The sequence below is a fragment of the Malania oleifera genome, chromosome 2 (genome assembly GCF_029873635.1).
Source record: "Malania oleifera isolate guangnan ecotype guangnan chromosome 2, ASM2987363v1, whole genome shotgun sequence".
Taxonomy (NCBI): domain Eukaryota; kingdom Viridiplantae; phylum Streptophyta; class Magnoliopsida; order Santalales; family Ximeniaceae; genus Malania; species Malania oleifera.
In genome coordinates this window covers 88,485,887-88,503,384 of record NC_080418.1, presented here as the reverse complement: position 1 = coordinate 88,503,384, position 17,498 = coordinate 88,485,887, and the positions used below count along the sequence as shown (strand labels likewise).

General features: G+C 37.5%; 1 protein-coding gene across 10 annotated transcripts in view; it reads left to right on the top strand.

Moving 5' to 3' along the window:
- The window catches only part of LOC131149123 (DExH-box ATP-dependent RNA helicase DExH10), a 56,960-nt gene that overhangs the window by 21,510 nt on the left and 17,952 nt on the right, over positions 1 to 17,498 (top strand). For 8 of the 10 annotated variants that reach the window (XR_009135135.1, XR_009135134.1, XM_058099234.1 and 5 more), the window contains one exon: positions 7,773 to 7,865. The exons of the other annotated variants lie outside the window; for them this stretch is intronic. Coding sequence is in view for 6 of the 8 variants with exons in the window: in XM_058099234.1 (XP_057955217.1) it covers positions 7,773 to 7,865 (93 nt within the window). In the remaining 2 variants the exon portion in view is untranslated. The remainder of the gene's footprint in view (positions 1 to 7,772; positions 7,866 to 17,498) is intronic. 10 annotated transcript variants of the gene reach the window in all.

The following is a 17,498-nucleotide window of genomic DNA, read 5'->3' as shown; positions in this document are numbered from 1 at the left end:
ATTATCACTCTCGTCCTTTATACATTTTAAATCACCTAAATCTTTGCATTTTCTTTCTCTTGCTCTAGCAAGTCTATAAATGTCTTTTTTTTCCCCACTCTTTTGTATCTAGTTTAGTATATAAAATATCATAAGCTCTATGTTTAGCTTCATTGATAGTCTTTCTTTGCATTTTTTCTCGCTTCTTTATATTTTTCAAGATTTTCCATATTTCTACAGTTTTTCCATATTTTATACCAATTTCTTTTTGTCTTAACTGCTTTTTGGACTTCTTGATCCCACCACCAAATTTCTTTAGGACACACCTAAAACCTCTTTTGCTATTTTTATTATAGAATTTGCCTTTTATTCCAAATAGTATTTGCCTCAACCTTATCTCCTATTGTCCAATCACACTCTTTGTTCATTTTATCTTTGAATTTTACTATATTATCTCCTTTCAAGTTCCACCATCTAGTCCTCTAGTGTTGATTTATGCTACTCCTTCTCTTCCATTTTTTAATATGTATATCTAATACTAAGACTCTTATCTTCTGTATCTAAACTTTTACCTGGAATAACTTTACAATCCTTATAAGATAGACAATCCCCATTCTTAGTTAAGAAGAAATCCATTTGGATTTTATTATACCCACTCTTGAAAGTTGTTAAGTGTTCTTCTCATTTTATAAAGCAAGTATTCAATATAACCAAATCGCTAGGCATGAAAAAATCTAAGATTGTATCATTGGCCTCATTTTTATCTTCATTTCCATAGCCTCCATATATCCTTTCATACCCTATATTATCCTTGCCAATGTGACCATTCAAATCAGCTCCTTTCAATGTCTTTTCAGACATAGGTATCCCTTGTAAAATACTATCTATATCTTCCCAAAATTGTCTTTTCAGATTTTTTGCTAAGCCCATTTGGGGAGCATACACACTAATGACGAACACTATCTCCAAGCCTAAAGCTATATAGATTTTAATAATCCTATCCTCTATTATCTTTTAGGTCTTTATCTACAATAATACCCACCTCATTTTTGTGTTTCTCTTTACTAATGTACCAAAGTTTAAAGCTTGATTTTTTGATTTCTCTAGCTTTCTCTTCTACCCATTTCGTCTCTTAAAGGCAGATTAAGTTAATTTTCCTTCTAAACATTATTTCCACTATATTCATACTTTTTTTCGTAAAAGTCCCTATATTCCAAGTTGCTAATCTCATCTTAGTTTCTTATGCTAACTTATTAAATATCCCCCTTTTATAGTAAGAATTCATGATAATAAGATCTAGCAAAGTTTTACGTTGGTTGCTAGTTACGTAACACAACCTTGCTTCTTTATTTGGGCTTGGGATCGGTTGTGTGTACAAAGAATTTATGTTGCACAGCCAAAGTGCACATTTGCGTTATTTTATTTTATGTAGTAAACTTAGTTCACATAGACAATTTTCTAAATCACACCCTACAATTATTAGAAAACACACAAATACAAAGTGTTAAAAAAAAAAAATTTAAAGCATAAAATTTTGGATATGAATCCAATCTATACTAATTTTTTATTTTTAATTTTAAAACCATGCAATAGTACTTATTGAAATATTTTGTATATTCTAAAACTTGCAAATGGAAACACAAACACAAAAATGCATATACTAAACCTGCAAATCAAAAACACAAAATCTCCACTACTAACCAACTATCGTAGGAGAAGATCTCATTGGTGATTGAAACTAAAAAGGTAACAACAACTACTTGAAAAATACTTCCATTAGTACCTTTGACCCAAGAAATTTGATGCTACTAACGAAAAATCAATCAAAGAATATTTAAGCAACGAGAGATTGGAAGAATTCTTTAAATCTAAATACAAGATTCAAATATGAAAATATTGAAGAAACAAGATTCCTCAACCTATGAAATCTTTATTGCTTCTTAATGATTTTAGGACTGAAGAAACAAGAATCCTTGGATTTGTTTGGATCTTTAGGAGAAAAGAAAGGAAAAAAGGAAGTTTAGAGAGGGTGTCTGTTTGGTTGGTGAATGGTGAGAAACAAAACCAAAAAGGGGGAATGGAATAAAGGAAAATGAAAGAAAAGAAAAAGAAAAGAAATCTTTAGAAGTAGAAGTAAAAGAAAGAAAAAGAAGTGGAATTTGGTTGGTGAGGAATTTATTTATTTTTGGATGACTTTCAAAATTATAAATCTCATATATGAAAATTATAAAACCTGGAAGCTGCAGAAGATAATGGACATTTTTTACATGCATATGGCCTACATGTGGGGTGCATGCGCTGCTAGTGAGGGGCCTCTGGGAGGGTATTCCTGCTGATAGCAGATTAGGATGTGGTGAGTCTATTGGTGGCAGTGTGTCAAAACAACTCCGACATTGGGATGGGATCTATGAATCCCAAATATTTGTTTCCTACGTCGCTGTCATAGATAACGACTCAAAAATTGGATGGAAAGAACTATGTTCAATGGTCTAAAGTTGTTCGAGTTTATTTGGTAGGATTAGGAAAATCTGACCACTTGCTCCAATTTTGTCCTTCTGATGTGAAGAAAAAAGAAGTGTGGGTTCAAGAAGATGCCTTGATTGTTTCCCTCTTATGGAATTTGATCGAGCCACAGATTGCTCCGATGTGTATGCATCTAAATATGTGATAGGAGATTTGTGATTATGTCAAGTAACATTACTCGTATGTATGATTTATCCAAGAGTACTTTCAGTTACAACAAGAAGATAAGAGTATTGCAAATTATTTTGGAGAGATATTCATAGGGATCTTAATGTTGTGCACTTATAAATGCTGACATACGTGAGATGCAGAAGCAGAGGGAGCAGATGGCAATCCTTTGTGTTCTAATGAACTTGAGACCCGAGTTTGAGGCAGTCCGGTTTCAGATACTTAGTAGTGCCGAGCTACCATCATTTGCCGATGTTTATTCTTGTGTCCTTCGTGCTTCCTTTGGCACACATTCACCTGCTCTTAAATCTAGTTCTAAGAGGACAACCTTTGCTACACAGGGTGATTATAGTTTTCTACCAAACAACCGCAAAAGTTATCGAGGTGGTTTGACTGGTCGTAGTGGTAGAGATGGATGAGGTAGTGGTACTCCTCCCAAGTGCACTCGTTGTGGACGGAGTAAACATACTATTAAGCAGTGTTGGGATCTTCACGCTAGACTTTCACATGTTGCAAATGTAGCCACCACCAACTTCACACCTTTGGGGGCAGCCAATACAGCCACTACCAACTCCTCACCTTTGGGGCCGAGTGGGGGGCAACATGCTGTATCTATGTCAAAGGAAGAGTATTCCAAGTTCCAATAGTATCAAGCATCACAACAAGCTTCTCTTCCCATTGCATCTCTTACCCTAACAAGCAATCCTATAGTATGCCTTTCATCCAATACTTCTCGTCCTCATCCTTGGGTCATAGACTCCATTGCCACTGATCATATCACAAGTATACCTAGGTTTTTCTCCACTCTTCAATATCCTGCAAATTTACCTTGTGTTACTTTTGCCGATGGATCCACCACTGCAATCAAGGGAATTGGGATTGTAAATCCCAGTTCTTCTATTCTCTTCCTTCGGTTTTGTATATTTCCGAATTTCCTCTCAATCTTATGTTCGTTAGCAAGATTACTAAATCCTTGAATTGTTCAGTGACATTCTTCCTGATTCTATGGTTATTTAGGATTTGAAGACGATTGGCAGAGTGTGTGAAGCTAGTGGACTCTATCACTTTGAGCCACCGTCTCCTTACTTCCCGCACTGCTGCTACCACACCTTTCCAAATTCATTGTCGCCTTGGTCATCCTTCACTGGAAAATTTAAAATGTGTTGTTCCTAGTTTGAGTTCTATCTCTAGTCTTGATTGTGAGTCTTTTCAGTTGGGAAAGCACCATCATGCCCCTTTTGCTTCCCGAGTCAATAAATGGGGGGCTGCAAGCCTTTTTATATTAGCTCATTCAGATGTTTGGGGTTCTAGTAGAGTTGTGTCCAAGTTGGGCTTTTGGTACTTTGTAATCTTTGTGGATGATTCTTCAATAATGACTTGGTTATATTTAATAAAAATCGTTCTGAGTTATTTCATTTATTTTGTGCCTTTTGTTTTGAAATAAAGACTCAATTTGGTTTGCCAGTTTGAATACTTCAAAGTGATAATGCTAAAGAGTATTTTTGGTGATCAAGTCACTACTTATATGACTTAGTTTGGTATTGTCCATCAATCATCCTATGCCCACACTCCTCAACAAAATGGGGTTGCAGAGAGAAAAAAATAGACATTCTTGAAATCACTCGCATCTTATATTTTGAAATGCATGTACCTAAAGTGTTGTGGAGTGATGCTATGCTTACTACTTGTTATATCATCAATAAGATGCCATCATCTGTATGTTAAAATTCCCTACTCCATTCTCTTTCCTAATTCACCTTTATTCTCTCTCCCTCGTATATTTGGGCATGTCCTTTGTTCATCAACTAACTCTTGGGTGGATAAGTTGGATCCTAGTGCTATAAAATGTCTCTTTTTGGGCTATTCATATACTCAAAAGAGATATCGTTGTTATAGTCCTGTGTTACATCGCTTCTTTGTTTTTGTCGCTGTTACCTTCTTTGAGTCTACACCTTACTTCATTCAGTCCTTGAGTACTTCTGAGCTCAATGAGTCTCTTCCTTTGCTTAATTTTCCAGATTCTACTTTATTGTCCTTGCTTGACCAACCATTTGAGTCTCCATGTAGTTTGAGTCCTCATCGTCTTGACTATCCAAATTTGCAAGTGTATTCATGACGGCGGTTCCAAGGAATTGTTCCTCTAGCTTTTACGACAACACTTTTGGTTTCCTCGCTTGATGATCATACTCCCCATGATGTTGATCGTCTTATTGTTGTTCGGAAAGCTAAACACACATGTACTCAACATCCCATTTCCAACTATGTTTGTTATGACTCCTTATCACTCTCCTATTATTGTTTTGTTATTGCTCTATCATCTACTACCCTTCCTAAATTTGTTTTGGAAGCCTTAGCCCATTTTGGGTTGAAGAGATGAATGCTTTACATAATAATGGCACTTGAGACTTGGTGTCTCTTCCTCTTGACAAGTTTATGGTTGGTTATCGGTGGGTTTACACTGTGAAAGTCAACCCTGATGGTTTTGAGGATCGTCTAAAGGTGCGTCTTGTTGCTAAGGGATATACTCAAGTTTATGGTCTGGATTATTTTGATACTTTTTCTTCGGTTGCCAAACTTGCATCAATATCTGTTCATCTCCTTGGCTACTACTTGTCACTGGCCTCTGCATCAGTTAGATGTGAAGAATGCCTTCTTGCATGGTGACCTTGAGGAGGATATATGGAGCAACCACCTGGATTTGTTACTCGGGGGGGAGTCGAGCTTAGCGTGTCGGCTCAAGAAGGTTCTATATGGTTTAAAACAGTCTCTCAGAGCATGGTTTGGTCTTTGACGTGTGCAATGGATCATTAAGTGTTTTATCATCCTACTTCATCTGGTAGGATCCTTCTTGTCGTTCTGTGGATGATATTGTCATTACAGGTGGTGATGATAAAGGTATTCAGAGTCTCAAACTTTTTCTACATACTAAGTTTCAAACCAAAGAATTGGGACTGTTGAAATACCTCTTTGGTATAAAAGTATCTAGATCTCGTATGAGAACTGTTTTGTTACGGAGGAAGTAAGTTCTTGATTTGTTTGATGAAACTAGATTGTTGGGATCTAAACTGGTTTACACACCCATGGATCCTAACAAGAAGTTAGTGCCGGATATGGGTGTTTTGCTACCTAATCCTAGACAATACTGGAGACTTGTTGGAAAGTTGAATCATCTCACAGTCACCCAACTGTATATATCTTTTGCAACAAGTGTTGTGAGTCAATTTCTAGATTCTCCGAGGACAAGTCATTGGGACGCAGTAATTTGCATCTTAAGATATCTTAAAGGTGCACCTTTGAGAGGTTTTTTATATCGTGATCAGGGTCACACTTATATCCATGGATATACAGATGCAGATTGGGCTAGGTTGCCTTCCAACCGGAGATCCAACCGGGTATTGTATCTTGGTTGGTGGTAATTTGGTTTCTTGGAAGAATAAGAAACAAACTATGGTAGCCAGGTCAAGTGCTGAATTAGAATGTAGAGTTATGGCTCATACTACTTGCGAACTTGTCTAGTTGAAGAACATGTTGGAAGAATTGGGTATTTCTCATTCTCAGCCTATGAAGTTAATGTGTGACAATCAAGATGCTTTTCATATTGCCTCCAACCTAGTCTTTCATAAGAGAACACGGCACATTGAAGTTGATTGCCACTTTGTTCGGGAGAAACTTATGCAAAAGCTCATTACTACCGCTTATGTGAGGTCTGATATTCAGCTTGCTGATTTGTTTACCAAAGGGTTGGGGCGGGGGGGGGGGGGGGGTTGTTCGTGTTGAATTTATTTGTAACAAGCTAGGAGCATGTGACATTTGTGCTCCAGCTTGAGGGGGAGTGTTAGAGGTTATTATGTCTTTTAGTATTATTATTAGTAAGTGTGTTAGAATGTTAATTAGTGAGAGTTAGTAAGGGTATTATTGTCATTAGAGTGTATTTAATTTGTATTATAAATAGAGGGAGAGACCTATCTTCATGTTAGGTGATTCATTTTAATCAAAATCTCAACACCAGTATTCAAGAGCTTAATCATAGCTTATCACGGAGTGTTTTGGAATTTCGATCTACATAATTATATTCTTCAAGTTGGTCTTCTCCCTAGTTTCCTGTTGACTACCTTTCAGCATGTTTGAAGGGTTATGTTTGCTGAGTATTTCCATTTGGACTTCTGCAGGACCTCTGTGCGAGTTTTGCATCTCTTTCATTAGTTTTTCCACCATTCTCCACGTTTCTAGCATCTCTTGAGCTTGACTTAGTGGAGGAAGTCTTTTGCTCTTTTTTGCTAACATAGTGATTTTGAGGTCTAATTTATGTTGGGGTACAGACCTTTAACTAGAATTTCAACGCGAGGGTAAGCAAATTGAAAGAGAGAGCAATAGAAATGGAAACACTCAGCCAAGTGTTGGTCTTTTAGAGTTTAAAGTCCAGGGAAGAGGACGACAAATGTAACTTCATCTAGAGTGTTTATTGAAAAAAATAAAACATTGCATTTCATTACATCAATTAGAACACTTTATATATAGCGTAAGAAAAAAAAAAGATTAATCCTAACCCTTAAGATAAGTTTAATCCCAAACATCCAATATAAAGTATGGAACCTAAAAAAACAAACGCCCATAAAAAATAACTGTCGCATGAGCATAAACAGTACTGGAAAGGTATTGTGCTACAGTGCCAGGCAGCTACTTGGGTGAAATTCGGGTTTCTGTTTCTGCATCAGTTATGGATTGCATTATTATGCTATTATAACTGGAAAAAATTTTGTTGACAAAGGTGGTGTGGCCTCAGTTTGCAATTAATTTAGACTTCTCTCTCTATTTATCATGTTTGGAGGGCCAGAAACTCTTTACTGTTTGAACAGACTCCTATTAATGTTGCTGCTGTCTCTTCGGAAATTGTGCTAGATCAAAGTCAGATGTGCTAGTCTTGGAAAAATGGATAGGCTTTTTTGTAAATTTGTGAGTCTTGGGACTCTGGCAGGCTGGCTGTTTTGCCAGTCTTTGTTGCTTCAAGTATTTGTTAATATTGGAATAAAGAATACACACACACACACACACACACACACCCACACGTGTTCAGGCTTACTCTTTCTCATTGATGTTTGCAGTCACAAGATGAACATCAGATGAGATGTTTCCAGAGGAAAGCGGAGGTGAATCATGAAATTCAACAGCTTAAGTCAAAAATGCGAGATTCCCAGGTATGGTGTATATTTTGCACATCCCTATGAGGTTTGCATGAAATATGATTCGATTAAACTGTGGATCTGAATCATAGTTTTCAAATCAAGATTTGAACTGTGAATTCAAATTGCAATTCTGGGAATCGAGAATCAAGGATCAAGAATCGAATGATAAGATTTGGTACAATTTCCAGAATCAATTCTAAATGACATGCATATATTGATATAAAAACAAGAAGCAAAATGATAAAGTATATTTAAATTTTTACAAAAAAAAAAACCTCATATTTCATGTGCATGCTTTCCCTAAGCAAATGAAAACTAAGAGAAAGAGTCGAGGAATATTAGTAAAGGAATGAACTTTATGCTGTTTAAGGGAAGGAATCAAGAAAAAAATAATAAAGAATTTAACTCTTGGTGTTTGTCAACAATTAAAAATAATAATATTTCATCTATATTCTTTCACAGACTAAATAGAAAAGTATGATACCAAAATTAACAAACTACCACAATAGCCAACTCTTGAATCTTTACAAAATGAAACATGAGTACCATCTCAGCTGTTGAGTGTTCTTTCCCTTCTTAATAGCATAACAGTATACTTCTAGAGTGAAGAATTGTTTTGTGAGGCAACATAAGACGTAAGTTGTATTTCTTCTCTTTTTAGCACAAAACTAACATGGACAAGGAATTGAAAGCATCATGTAAAAACAAAAGCAAGAAAAAAAAGAAAGAAATGTCATTTTGGGAGTTTTAAACTAGTTGGGTTTGTTAGGATATGATAGATCTAGAATCATGTCAGTTGATAGATTTAGATCAATTTGTTCGATTCACGAGGTGAGGTGAACCGATAGATTCGGCAATGATTCGGTAGTTTTAGATTCGCTAGTAAGATTCGAATCGATTTTGTGTGGAGTTGATATGAATTGTATGAATCGAATCGAGAATGTAAGATTCTAACAACTGTGATCTGAGTTATAATGTTTCATTCAAATTGATGGGTGATGCACAAAAGATTTGGATGAATTGGTCAATCTGCCAATCGCTGGAAGTCTCATCAGGGGCAGCAAAACAAAGTGTAAATTTTTACAGCTTATCATGCGATTGAGAGGAATAGTGGAAAGGGATTCATGCAACTCACCCTCTCGTAGTTGGAGCTCTATTATTGTTCTTGCTTTTTTTTTAAGAAAACTTTTAATTTTGTTTTGAAGAAGCAATTTTTCTTTTGAGAATGCACGACCATTTTGCTGTGCTAATGGCAAGTGTTTTACTCAATTTACTTTTTTGTGCTCTTTATCTGTACAAAAGTTTTTTCTTATTGGTTCACTCTCTTTCGCCAAACCAAGTTAGGGAGAGCTCTTCTTTCATGTTTCCTCTATATCTTTATGCGTACTTACCCTTTATTCCCTCATATATGATTTAATTTCTCTTCCTTTCCTCTATTATAGTGCCTATGGTTATTGATTTGTTTTCAAGTTCTTGTTTGATTTGTGGGATTTGTTCTGCATTGTGTTGGATGATTTGGCAGCTTTATAAGTTCTCAATTTTCTTGTGGTTGAAGTAGTTGTCACTGAGGTTTGATGCATTTGCTTGGTGGTGGATTTGTCGTTTAGTGTGGTGTTCAGAGTGGTTGACGTGTTTGATAGTGGTGGTGAGGTACTCTGAAGGCTGTGGTTCTGTTGCTTATGAAATGCCCCGATGGTTGTGGTTCTGTTGCTTATGAAATGCCCTGATGGTTGTGGTTCTTTGATGCTTCGTGGTTGTGGTTCTTTGATGCTTCGTGGTTGTGTGTGGAAATAAAGGTGGTTTTTGTGCAATCTGGTTCATGGAAGCTATGCAGGGTGCAGTTTTTTATTTTTTTTCATTCAAAAATTGAAAATAATATGGTAAGGTTGTGAACTATGTTGATTGTGGTTTGGGATATGATATTTATACATGACTTGGGTAACAGAATACAGAAGGAGAATTTTGGGGTTGTGAAATATGTGAAGGATAGCTCCGCAATGGTACCCAAGCTTGCAGTTGCCTCACTTGAGGCCTAGAACACTTGGGCACAAGTTAATTGGGAGAAGCGGAAATCCATGAATGATTCTAGCGCAGATACCATTGGAAATCAGGAGAAAACATTTACAAGTTTTTGGGACTTTGGAAATCTTGCAGGATGGAGACATGTTTGCCAAACCTGACCTTGAACTGACTCTCGGAGTTCTATAGGACAGAGAAGTGAAAGATGGAGGGAGGTGAACATGTCACATGGAACAAATGGAAGGAGATAGTGGAGACCGAAGGAAACGCTTGCTCTCCAGACTCCAAATATGACAAATCCAAGTCACTCTTATGAACATGAGGATGAAGGGCTATTGATCTAGCACTTGTGGAGGAATGGTCAGTGGGTGATTCAGAGGTTGTTCAAGGAATTGATGATGGGTTGTCTTAAGGGGCTAGAGAATTTGACAAAGATGGCGGCAATTTGTTCAGAGATGTACAAGTCCATATGTTGCTTTGAATCCAGAAGAACATATGGCCACCTCCACTGCGAACCCAGCTTGCTGTAAAATTTTCTTCTGATTGGTCCATTATCCCTAATTCTAGCCCAATTTCGGAGACAATGCACTTCATTTATGACCAACCAGAAATCCCCCAGGTAAACAGAATCTCTTCAGTTAGTATTCTCCCAGATTTGATGTTGTCTCAAATGAACTTTCGGCTACTGTTGTGCTATAAGGAGTCCACCAATGGGGGTCTTCCATAGTTGTGGACCTTTTAGAGGATGATAGATAAAGCCAAGATTCTTAGGACATCCTAGACAAATTGGGTTGGTCTTTGTGAACTCTAGTGGTGGGAGAGTTAGGATGAGTACTGAGGAGCCTGTGGATAGGAAAAAAGCAAAGAAATTGAGTAGGAAGTTGGAGTGACTAGCTTCAAGTTAATTATGAGAAGGGACTGATGTAGGGCAAGAAGCTAATCTTGGGAAGAGCCATGTTGGAGAATAATTAAGAAGAATTGGGTTAAGGGATTGTTGGGTTTATTTAGTAGTTTATTATGTATTTAGTTTAATTAGTATAATATTATGTGTATTTTGGGGACTTGTTTGTAATATTTGTGTGAAGTAAGGGTATGTTTGTAATTCATGAAATTTTAGGGATATGTGTGTAATTTTATGTATTTAGGCTTTCTTATAAATAGTGTGTGAAAGCCATGTTGTAAGTTAGTTGTTGATGAGTTTGAATTGTTGATTGAACATGAGTTCCACACCACCACCCCCCCCGGTATCTCCTCTCTCCTCCCTTCCCATACCTTCCTCTCTTCTATTTCTTCTAAATTCTCCCATGGCTGCAGAACCTTGATGCTGCGCCTGTATCCATTTGGTATCAGAGCCCAACCACGATCTGTTTCTTCTGTTTTAATTCCTCCATCTTTTCCTTTCTATCTTCTTCTTCCCCCTCTTCTTTTCTTCCCCCACTGTTCTGCAACTTCTGTCTCCCTCTGGCACTGCTTCTTCTCCTTCTCTTCTTCTTTCCATATCCTCCTCTGTTCTGTAACTTCTCCCTCCCTCTCTGCTTCTGCATCTTTATTCTCTTCTTGTTCTCTGGTTTTCTGCTCTGCTTCTTTTGTGTTCTCTCACTCTCTTCTTCTACATTCTTCCTTCTTGTCTTTTCATCTGTTTCACTTCCATTATTCTCTCTCTGATTCTTCTCTATTCTGAAATTTCAGTTTCAAAAAAAAAAAAAAAAAAACAGACCCAAAAAGCAGTTCTGCTGTTTCTGAATTTTTTCAGAAATTCCAGTCGTGTCCCCTTTTTTGAAACCCTGATTTCAAGCCTAGATTCTGCAGCACAACCCACACCACCAAAAACAGAATCTCCTAAAACCTTTCTCCTCAATATTTTATCACCAGCCGTGAAGGCCCATGCACCACCTGAAATTCTCCAGCCGCCAGCCCCTTCAAAATCCACCTTTGCCAGATTTTTTTTTAACTCACCAACACTATTCAAATCACCACCGTTTGATCTACCACTACCCAGAAAATCATTGTCGGAAAGTCGCTGCTGGCAACTCACATGCCCCATGTGCTGGCAAATGTGAGTGAGGATTCTGCCAGACTCCACCCTGCTGCCAGAATCACGAGAAATTGGTTCTTACAACAAGAAATTGGTGTTTTCTCTATGATATTTTGATATGCAGCAAGATATTTTGATTTTGGTCACTACATTGCAAGCGTGATAATTTTGGTATGAAGCCCATGAAATTGTCACTCCAGTATTATAAATCAGGTTTTTTTGTTGTAATTTTTGAGTTTTCTTTGAATTTGTTTCATTTCAGCAGGATAATGAATATCAAAGGTGAATTGAAGATAGTTTTTGAGAAATTGAGAGTAAGCCTTTTGGGAAATTGTGTTTAAGGGTTGTGATGTATAGCTGCAGCATATATATATATACATAAATGCAGCGACATGTGACAGATTATAGGACAAAGGAATGCCATTTATCATACCTTGGGCACAATTTCAAGCTCTTCAACACCTTTCTCAAATGCAGAGAAAAGGTTTCCAAAATCATTATTGATTGAAAATGTCCAATGAATGTGGTTTCCATAAATGGAGTCACTTGAATGCAATTTCATCTGGAACCTCACCCGGAGCCTTATGAGATGTCTTGGTTTGATAACTCTATTGTACATGTTTATGGAAGATGTTTGGTTCCCAACTTCCCATCCAAATAGGGTGAATATTTGGCTGATGTTTGGTGTGATATCCTACCTAAGAAGACTGGCCATGTACTCCTTGGTTCTCCTTTGTTGGATGATTTGGGTGTGACTCAAGGGCTTGAGAATACATACGTCTTACACTATAATGGGGCAAAAATCGTTTTGAAGTCTACTCTATCAATTTAACTAAGACAAAGAATCAGTCACATTTACTCAACTTGAAAACACTACAAGCAAGGAAATGCATGTGTTTGAAGACATCCAAAGTCTTTCATACATTCCTATTGTTGAGTTTGTTATCCCCGATATGTTCATTGATGCTAATTCTCAACTCACGTCTATGGTGCTGCCAATGGAATGTAGTTTCTTGTCTTATTCAAGCATTGGCTTTCGAAGAATCCAAGTTTGCTTCTCCCTTTTGATTCTCCAACATTTCAAAATTCAAGGCTGAATTTTTTCTAGTTGGGGGAGAGTTCATGTAGGACAAGAAGCAAGATCTTGGGAAGAGCGTGTTGGGTTAAGGGATTGTTGGGTTTAATTAGTAGTTTATTTTGTATTTAGTTTAATTAGTATAATATTATGTGTATTTTGGGGACTTGTTTGTAATATTTGTGTAAAGTAAGGGTATGTTTGTAATTCATTAAATTTTAGGGGTATGTGTGTAATTTTATGTGTTTAGGCTTTCTTATAAATAGTATGTGAAAGCCATGTTGTAAGTTAGTTGTTGATGAATTTGAATTGTTGATTGAACATGAGTTCCGCCCTGGTATCTCCTCTCGCCTCCCTTCCTCTCTTCTATTTCTTCTTAATTCTCCCATGGCTGCAGAACCTTGATTCTGCCCCTGCATCAGGGACTCAAGTCCTTGAGGGTCACAAAGAGTATAAAATGAAGCTCTTTTCTTCGAATTTAGGGGATAAAAAAGGGGGGGGGGGGGGGGGAGCTAGGAAAAGAAGAATGGTGAAGGAACTCATTAATAATACTAAACTTGACATCTTATTCTTGCTGGAGACCAAGTTAGAAAAAGTGAATCCTTTTTTATCAGAAGCATTTGGGACTCAAGGGGGAACATTGTGTGGTCCTCCACTTTTCAGGTGTGTGGGGGGTTTTGTTTTGGGACACGAGGGTAGCTTCTTTTAACAATTGTCCACTCAATTCTTCTTCTCTATCCATTTTGCTCTATTTCAAAGGTTTCGAGGAGTGGTGATTTAGATCTGTTTATGTTCCAAATTCGAGACGCTTTTTTCAAAGAATGAGTTAGTGATTTTGATTTCTGCAGCCCACGTTGGGTAGTGAGTGCTGATTTCAATATTATACACAATTCCATGGAAAGACTAGGGGCCTCGGGGTCTCTTGTAGTTTGAGGAGTTTCTATTTCTTTATAAAAGACTGCAAGCTTAGGAATATTTCCCTTAGCACTACCCATTTCACTTGGATTGCATTGGGAGATATACATGAGGAAAATAGATTTCTGTTCACCAATGTATGAGAAGACGCTTTTCCATATATAGTGTAGGTGACCCTTGCAAGGCCTGTTTCAAACTGTTGTCCATGCTCTTAGATTCCAACTCTATGCAATGGGCCCTATACCATTTAAATTTGTGTACATATGGTTGACACACCTGTCATTTAGGGATTGGTGGGGGGAGTGTCAGGTATAAGGGTGGGAGGGATTTAAATTGATGAAAAAACTAAAGTATGTGAAAATTTTAAAATGAAGCTGAAACAATGCATAAATAGGTTTTTGGAATGTTAAGGAGGCTAAAATAATATTTTTTTTTTGTAATGATCTAGATGTCGTGTTATTATGGAAGGGCATGAGTTGCTCTAGAAATCAGGGGTGACTTGGGTTAAAGAAGGGGACTGCAATTATTTCATAGAGTGGTTAATGAGAGGAAGTGTTTTACTATTCAAGCATAGGGCTAGTGGTCATGCTCATATTGGTGTGGAGATCGGTAACTTCTACAAGCATCTATTCCCTAAGCATTGCCCTTGTTGGCTAAGGTTGGAGGGCTTGGATTGGAGTCCAAAATTGAGGGAACCTTAGCTTTGTGGCTTAAGGCTTCAGAAGCCTTTTGAAGTTGACCAAGTAAAAAAAAACACCAATATTTGGGATGTGTAGGGAGAAATCCCCGAACCCTAATGATTTCATGATGGCCTTCATTTAGGAGAATTAGGAGCCTCAGCATGAGGATATTATGAGGTTTGAGGAATTCCATAAAAATAGGATGGTAGATAATAGTGTAAACTTTGCTTTTTAACCCTTATGCCAAAGGAGGAGAGATACATAAGGGTGAGGGATTTTAGGCCTATTAGTTTGGTTAGTAGCCCTTGCTCTTTTATGTCTAAGTTTTATCTAAGGGGCTAAGAGGGGTTTTAGGGGATATAGTGATCCATGACTTAGTTTGCCTCCATTAATTATGGATAGATCTTAGATGTTGTTTTGGTGTCCAATGAGTGGTAGAGGTTGTGGGGAGGAGGGGCAGGTGGGTGATAATCTTTAAGCTGGATTTTGAGAAGGTTTATAATACAGTGAACTGGGATTTTGGATAATGTGTTGTGTGCAAAAGGCTTTGGAATGGTGTGGGGGAATTGGAATAAAGGATGCATAAGCTTGATCAATATTTCTATTATTGTTAAAGGGCAGTCCATATAGAGGTTTAGAGCTTCCTTGGGCTTAGGCAAGGGAATTTGCTTTCTGTTTTTGTTTACCCTCGCGGCAGATGCCCTGAGTAGGATGGTCACACATGCAGAGGGATTTTGGGTGGCCAAGGGCTTATCTATTGGCAAGGAAGAGGTGGAGGTCTTATGTCCCTATTTTGCCAATGACACTATGCTGTTTCTTCAGAATGATGCTGATACTTTGTTAAAATTTTTTTAAAACACTTAGAGATTAAAGATCAACTTGCCCGAGAGTTGGGCGGTGGACATTAATATGAGGCAAGGATGGTTTAAGGCCTTGGCTTGTGCTATATAGAGGAATAATCACTCTCCTGTCTTGGTCGCCTATGGCAACCCTAATTCTGTGGCTTTTTAGGATCTTGAGAGTGAGAGGGCCAGTAGTATGTTAGTGGGGAGGTAAAAGGGGTACTTTTCCTTCCCTCATCAATGATGCGCTATTAGCGTCCTTGTTTGCTTCCTATCACTTTTTTTGAGTGCTCAAGATTGTAGCTAGGATTCTAGAAAGGATGATGGCAACTTGACTTTCTTTGGTTGGGTAAGAGATATCACTTTGTTAGCTAGGAGGTTGTCACTTGTCAGTAGACCAAATGGGAAGGGGAGATGGGTATGGTAATGTGTTTTCCAAAATGTCTCTTTGATTAAAAATGGTTTTGGAGGTTCCTTATAGGAGGTCAATTCCTTATGGCACAAGGTGATAGTATGGGGTTCAATCAGAATGAGTGGGACTCTAGAGGAAGTAACTTCATTTCTCATGCAAGCTCCTAGAAGTTTAAGGCTTAGGTTGCTAGTCGTCTTCCCCCCTTCACGCATTTCAAAGTGGGTAATGGAAATCAATGTGTGGAAAGGCTCAATCAAGGCTCGCCTCAAGGCGAGGCAGGCCTTAAACACCTTGAGGCTCAATCTAACATACCAAATCCCAAAAAGGCTAACACATTTTCACTAAGGCGTATGCATTTGTATAAAAGACATGTTTTTTGTGCTTTTTTAGTTGAGACATGCATTTTGGTTTATGATTCTCAAGTTAGATTTTTGGTTGGAAAATTTTAACTTCATGTTTATATAGAAGGAATGTCATAATATGACTATGTGTTGACTTCTAAAACTCTTGGAAATCAACCTTTCCAAAATAATTGAAATTTGCATCTTTGGTCTTGAAAGTATTTGAACTTTACAATATTATAGCTATCTCTTGTACATCATGATTTTCATAATGAATTCAATTAGCAATTTTTAAATGGTCAACAAGTGGTTTGCAAATTACATTTGGTTTTTTTACATTATATTTGTGATATATATGATTTATTTACATATTTTATGGGCAAAAGACACTAACCTCCCTGAGGTTTGACAAAAAGACAATGACTTCCCCTGAGGCTTTAAAAATTCCCAAAACGTCCCCTGAGGTTTGTCCAAAAAACACAAACCTCCCCTTGTATTTTTCAAAAAAACGACAATTTTTTTTTAGAGGAGGTCTATCGTCCGTGTCTTTTTGGAAAACCTCAAGGGAGGTCACTAACATTTTTGAAACCTCAGGGGAGGTCTGTGACATTTTTGAAAATTTAGGGGAGGTTTCTGTCTTTTTACCAAACTTCAGGGAAGGTGAGTGTCTTTTGCCCTATTTTTAATTTATAAATAAAATTCTCAAAAGGCTTATGCACCAACCCTTGAGGCTTATGCCTATGCCTTTTAAAATGTTGATGGAAATAGGGTTTGGTTTTGAGAGGATGCTTGTGTGGCTGAGGGCTTATTGAAACTAATGGTGCCTTGCCTATTTAAAATGACTCTCTACTTTCATAATGCACCTATAGGGGGCTCCCTTTCTTGAGATCTCCATTTGTTTAGGAATCTCAAAATCTCAACAAAAGAGAGGCTAATAAGCTTAACACTTTACTCAATGCTTTGAATAATTTTCTTTCGTCCTAGGGGAGATGAGAGGATGAGGATGATTTGTCAAGTCTCTCTTTTCCATATCTTTCTTCCTTCACCTCCTCAAATTTGCTTTCCCTAGTTTCTTCCTTTTGAGCTAGATCATGTGGTCTAGAGAAGGTAGAGGTTTCATGGCCTAGTGTCACTAGCCGAACACATCACACCTTGTGAAGGGTTGTGTGGCACTAGCTAAAGCACTCTTGCTTAACTAGTTGGCCAAAGTATATTGTAATTTACCATAAGAACACATTCACAATAGTTGAGTGAAAAGAAGTGGAAGCAGTAAGCAATTCAAGAAAGCAAATGACATGCAAGCGGTAAACATTGAAGCAATGTAAT